Source organism: Triplophysa rosa, linkage group LG16 (assembly GCF_024868665.1).
Source record: "Triplophysa rosa linkage group LG16, Trosa_1v2, whole genome shotgun sequence".
NCBI lineage: Eukaryota > Metazoa > Chordata > Actinopteri > Cypriniformes > Nemacheilidae > Triplophysa > Triplophysa rosa.
In genome coordinates this window covers 3,877,649-3,883,851 of record NC_079905.1, presented here as the reverse complement: position 1 = coordinate 3,883,851, position 6,203 = coordinate 3,877,649, and the positions used below count along the sequence as shown (strand labels likewise).

At 39.0% G+C, this 6,203-nt stretch overlaps 1 protein-coding gene across 3 annotated transcripts in view; it reads left to right on the top strand.

Moving 5' to 3' along the window:
- Window positions 1-395: 395 nt before the first annotated feature.
- Window positions 396-6,203, top strand: part of col11a2 (collagen, type XI, alpha 2) — a 32,102-nt gene continuing 26,294 nt past the window's right edge. For all 3 annotated transcript variants that reach the window (XM_057355380.1, XM_057355379.1, XM_057355378.1), the window contains exons 1-2: window positions 396-808; window positions 915-1,032. In XM_057355380.1, coding sequence (XP_057211363.1) covers window positions 951-1,032 — 82 coding nt within the window. In that variant the 5' untranslated portion in view covers window positions 396-808; window positions 915-950. The remainder of the gene's footprint in view (window positions 809-914; window positions 1,033-6,203) is intronic.

Genomic DNA, 6,203 nt, shown 5'->3' with positions numbered 1-6,203 from the left:
CGATTGTGTTTTTGAGTAATGCATTTGAATTATTAATGTATCAACTGAAATACAAGCGCAAAAACAACTTAAGAACAAAAAATAAATAAAGTTGCACACTAAATGAAAATACTGCACTTCTGGCTGCAGTTAAACTACAGGCAAATGTCTAAAGTATCAGTGTTTTTCTAAAGGCACATACGTTTTCAACAGAGCTTGTTTTCAACCATCCTGTATCTTGACTTTGTCATTTAGGTACTAAAGGAGTCCGATTGGTGCATGAAAAAAAGACATGGACGACGTGTGACGTCACGCGCGCATAAAGATCTCATTGGCTGCTGGCATTCTTCATGCCTGCGGACCCATCGGTCCTACATGGTACAGCTGTCTAACAGAAATAAATACATGGAAATAAATTGACCGATATACGTGTCAATCGCTGGCGCGTGAACTTAAAAAAAGCTCCTTTGATGAATAACATATATTTTGGGCTATTGGTCTTTTTATATATTCGTTAATTTCAAGTCTTTGCTTTTCAATTTCAATCCCTCCGCTTTTGCGCTCGACTCTCTCTCCACGCACACCCGCGCGCGCGCTACCTCGCATTTCGTGGGAGAAAGTAAGAAGAGGGAGAGAGACAGAGGGAGATTGAGAGAGAGAAAGTGATTTGAAGCCTCTCTCCGCTCTCTCAGCTTTCCTGGTTACTCGGATTCAATGGGGCTCTAGCATTAAGGATTTCAAGCTGTAAACCTACATATTTATTTCCCGTCCCCTTTTTTTCTATTTAAATTGTACATAAAATAGATAGCCTAACTTATTGAAGAACAAGGTGGGTGTGCGTTTAAAGACGTCTCTCAAGGCGCTCCAAGTTTCTTCTCGACTGACTTTATGTGAGATCGAAAGCAACTCTAATTTGCAATTGTCCTACCTTGTAGTAAAACTAAACCGGTTGGAACAAACACTTAGGAACTATGGATATTCGGAAGAAGCGGAGGCCGTGGTGCATGGAGACGTCGCTCGCGCTTCTCCTGTGCGTAACTCTGGCACAAGCAGGTGAGAATAATCTTGTTAAACTATGCTTAGGGTGAATGCTGAGTGCTTTTTGATATACTTGGTTTTGACGAAAGAAACAGTAACAGTAACCGTATGTGAAAGTTGTTTTACCTCCAGCCTATGGCGCTTTACGCACTTCAAGCAAACCGTGAAATTACGCAGTGACTAACTTGCTGTGTATTTGTGTTTCCAAGATTGGTCACATGCGCTCTGCAACCTATCTGCAGTTCAATCAGAAGTGATACGTTGGCTACTTGGTCTTTATTTTTCCATCTGGATATTTATTTTGCATGTCCTCTTGCAACCATAGCTGTCACAATCATTTAATAAGGTAGTCTTGCTGATCGTGTGTGTGTTTGAAGACCAAAAACGTTGGTTATACAAATGAAAACACAGGCCCTTGCAATTCAGGCCGCGTTGGCATGCGTAATGTGGCATCCCCGGCGGGGGCATAGGATAGGACGGTGCACCTCACAGTCAAGGTTTCACATCCAGCTTCTGCTTAGTGCGTTGAACTTCATTTGAGCGCACACTTTCGTTTGTACTTCATTAAAGCAACATATCTATATTTGACATAAACTAATCATATAGCCCATCTATTCTGGTGGGTGTATATCATTTGAGTTTAAAAATATGTATTTGATTGTTTTTATTATTTTTAGTCACGCTTTTTTCATAGATTCCGTTTATAGATGTTTGTCAGATTTTTCAATGCGATTTTTTTCCACAATACTTTAAAGCACACTATTAGTTTATTTAGTGTAACCACTGCCCTACCCTAACTGTGCGGTTCACGTGTATTAATTTGTAACTAATTCTTAACGTTTTAAAAAATATTTAACGTTTTATTTTAATAAGCTTATCATTTACTAATATCGTTAGCCGGGAACAATTAGCCTAATGAACCGCTGCGCTTCCGGCGCGCGCCACTAGTCGGTGAGAGGCGTCAAGAAATTCCATAACTTCCAAAGATTTTGCTTTCTCACTGTAGATGATTTCTACCGTTTTAGACTTCCTAATCTCATTTATGGCTATAAAAGCAAAAAATAAACTCTTTGTGGCGTGCAACTAAATTTCCCTCAAGCATGGATATAAAACCAGGTCGCAGGTTTGATCGTTCTTTTTTCTCCCCGTTCGTCTCCCCTGTGCATTTAAAGGAAGTCTGAATGTTTGTGCGTCTCTATGAGTGGGTTATTATGCTGGACTGTGCTTCAGTGAGAGCGATTTAGTGAATGAGTTAGTGTATCCGTGTGTGAGCTCAGTGATATTTGTGCGCACGTGCACGTCTATTACGCCTGAAGTTTCCACAGTTAGTTTGTTTTTGGCAAGTGAATGTTGCATTTTGAATTCTACAGCCTGATGTTGCTTGTTCATATTTAAACAAGAACCATCTTTGAATATTAATAACAGAAGGCCGTAAGAAACCAGATTGTTACATGTTGCCAAAAGGTGAATACCAGAATACGATGCAAACTTCTTGTTTCATGTTTCAGGAAGTGAACGGTTTATTTAATGTAACAGTTTTCTTAACTTGTTCATGGTTGTTTCAATCTGTTGAAGTCGAGCAAGATCTCAACAGACAGCAGACTCTTGAGAGCGCCGTGTTTTTAGGCGGGGAATATTTATTTAACATGGATGTTCCTTCAACCTCATTTCAAAGGCAGAGCTCTCAAAGAGCAGTCTGTCTCACTTCTGTTAACCAAAACACACTCAAACTAAGCAGGGCACGGGGCTGAATGGAGCTACTGTGTGTGAAGGAAATGCCCGGAATATTCGAGTGTATATTCATAGCACGTGAGAAAAGACTGTCCCCACAGGTGTGTCTATCAGGCCTTACAGTTTCATGACATTCCGCTTGTCAGCGTTTGTTACTATCTTTTCTAACTTTCTTTCCCCCCACCTGTAGCCAGTGTGGGGCCCCATGCGCTTTAAATGGATCCCTATATTCAGGCACTTGCTAGTGAGGATAGCAACTATCCAGAACACCCCAAACATGCTAAAAACCCTAGCAACTGCATAGCAACACAATGGCAATTCTATTCTCTATATAGCATCACCCTAGACATCCAACTCCAGTGTTTCCAGCTGTAGAAATCTTTCCACGTTCGAACCACAATAGGACACATGTAGGAAGTTTCTGTTGACAATAAAACAGTCGCTCTGGTTAAAGAAGAGCAGCTTTGTGGTTTGCAAGAGAAATGTAGTCATTGTGTTTTTAAGGTTCAGTCCATGCACTCTTTGGGAAGGGTTTTTGACCATCATAGAAAGTTGGTGTAATGGTTTGCTTTGAATAGGTGACTGGATCTCTTTTCCACAAATATTTCTTTATGTACAGCGTTGGTTATATATGAACCATTCGTGAAGTTGGAAACATGAACATTTACCGGATATGTTACAGCAGGTTTCTCACAATATATATATACTTTATATATATATATATATATATTTTTTGTGTGGCATGTAGACAACTACACCACAAGAGGGCTCAACATCTGTTCAAGCTTTTTAAATCAGCAGTACCACATCTAAGCACATAATAAGCACCCTGATCATTTTAGTCTGCCTCGTTTTCTTTTCTCAGGGAATTTAGATTTTTACTTTATGACTTCAGCGGCGGATGGTGGCATCTTTTCAGTTTTATGTTTATACTGTACATCTCCTCAGACTCAAGGTAAACCCAAAGTTGGAGATCTCAAAAAGATTACTCTTAAACTGTAACTTTATCAAGATTGAAACGATGAAAGTTGAGAGAATCACTTTATTATAAAAAAACGCGAGGAATAGTGTATACGGCTGGTTTACATTGAATGAGCAGCTGTGTTCTTTCTTTTGCAGTGAACATCAAGTTTTCCAGCATTTTCTTTTCATACAATTAAAGAAAACACACCGCAAACACTCTCTTCTTTCACCTTTTGGGCACCGGTCCAGAAATAGTCATATGAGTTTAGGGTGTCAACGTTTAACAATTACTTTAGTCATGTAATGTTATAAATAGGTACTTTGTTTCATTTCTAGGTCTCATAGTAAAGTATATATTTGTTTTTATGCTAAGGTTGATGGTGGAGGGTGTATACAGTATCTGTGTGGAGCCTGTATAAACGCTCAATCTTTTTTAGCTTATGCGATGTTTAATAAGTGGCTCTGTGGTCGGTTTATCCATCCTTGCCAATGGTGCTCGACGTGCCCACGCTTACTTAGACGCGTGGCACTGGATATCTGTCAGACATATATGTATTAAATTTTGTTTGTTTACTATTTGTCTTTAAAATCTCAGTGAGATGGTTTATGTAATATTTCTATGTCAGAAAATCTTTATTTGATGTTTAGACAAGAGGTAAATACACCATGGCTTACAGCCATGCACAATTTTTGGAACGTTTTATCAGGATCTGAACAACCACACTGACACGCTTGGCAATCTGTGAGCATTAAATACACGTTTGATATACAGTAGATGTTCCTGTAACCTTATATTATGGAGTTGGTATGATGGGTGCGTATTATAAATACATCATAAATACAGAGAACGATGATCTAAATTACAACCTCCGGACAGGCCTGTACATGCACGCCTAACTATTGCGGTTGGCGGAGAGAGAAGAGACCGATCCAGACAGCGTGATGGATTTATCTTCATGTCTCTTACATCTTTTGAACTTTAATCTGGTTGAAGTTTAGCAGGTGCTTAATTCCAGTGTCTCCTTGACTGTGTTTCATACATTTTTCATCATTCTCCATCTTTTCTTCATCCTTTCCTCCGTCTCACTCAAAACAAGAGCATCTTTGTGAGACAGTGAGGGTGAGAGTTGAAAGGTCAAGGTGTCAGGTGATACGTCTTGTTGGTATTTAGCACAGTTATTTGAAGAAGCTCATAAGAATGAGGAGATGGTAGAGGGTCAAGGAGATGAGGAACCAAGTCTTGGATCTTGGAATGTTCTCTCACCAGCTCTGTACCGTCACCATAGAGACCTGATGCTGAAAATCCGTTCAGAAATGTTGGCTTCATCTTGACTGTTAATGGCTCACTGTGTGGAATGTCTGTAGGGTCGTTTGTTTCAATGTTTGTGGTCTGTGTGAGCACACAGTGTTTGTTTGTATGAGCGGGTTGTGAAAGCTACAGGTCACTCTTTTGAACGTTTAAGGACATGCTTATAATACACATGATATGTCTAACGTTCCTGTTCAGTAAATGTAATTTAACCTATACATTATACACCTTTATTTATTGCATCGTTTATTGCATTATTTCATATGTAGTTATTATATATTGTATGATTTATGATGGAAGAGTTGGATTTTTGGGAAGTATTCTTTTTTTGTATAACCCATCATTTGCATTACAAACCATATTCATATTTTTTATGTGACTTGTTGGGGAAGGCATCACTAATGGCTGGAATACACTACAAGACTTTAAAAATCTGAACAGATTTTTTTTCATCACATCATATACACTTGCAGACTTTTTGAAAGTTTCAGATAGAAACAACTAACCCTAACTGATCAAATCTGCAGACTGGCACAGACTTTCTGCAACAAGCAAAATCTGAGCAAAAGTCTTGTAGTGTATTTTAGCTTTAAGATTCAACTTTGTTTCAATTTAGTTTTTGTTTGGTGACAACTAAACAAGCCAAAGCATATCAACTAAAAATCCTGGTTGCGAATGCAGCATTTAAACAGACAAATTCTAAATGTGGAGAAAATTCAACAACAGTTAATTTGTAACTGTTTTCTAAAAAAACGTCTCAATTGACTATTATGTTTTACTTCATTTGTAAATGCACTTATTCCTTCCTCCTACATTTGCTGTAATGTAAATATTTTTAAGCAGGGAAATGTTCTGTCACATTGTTTTGAAAGTCTTCCATCTGTCATCTGGTAGAGTTGGAAAGGTCTAGTGAACATATGGTGATGTGGCTGAGGTCTGAAACAGTGACATACATTGTGCACATTGACTTCTGGAAACTGATACAGAGACTTTAAGAACCTGTCAGAGCTCTCTCTCGCTGTCTCTCTCTCTCTCTCTCTCTCTCTCTCTCTCTCTCTCTCTCTCTCTCTCTCTCTCTCTCTCTCTCTCTCTCTCCCTCTCTCTCTCTCTCTCTCTCTCTCTCTCTCTCTCTCTCTCTCTCTCTCTCTCTCTCTCTCTCTCTCTCTCTCTCTCTCTCTCTCTC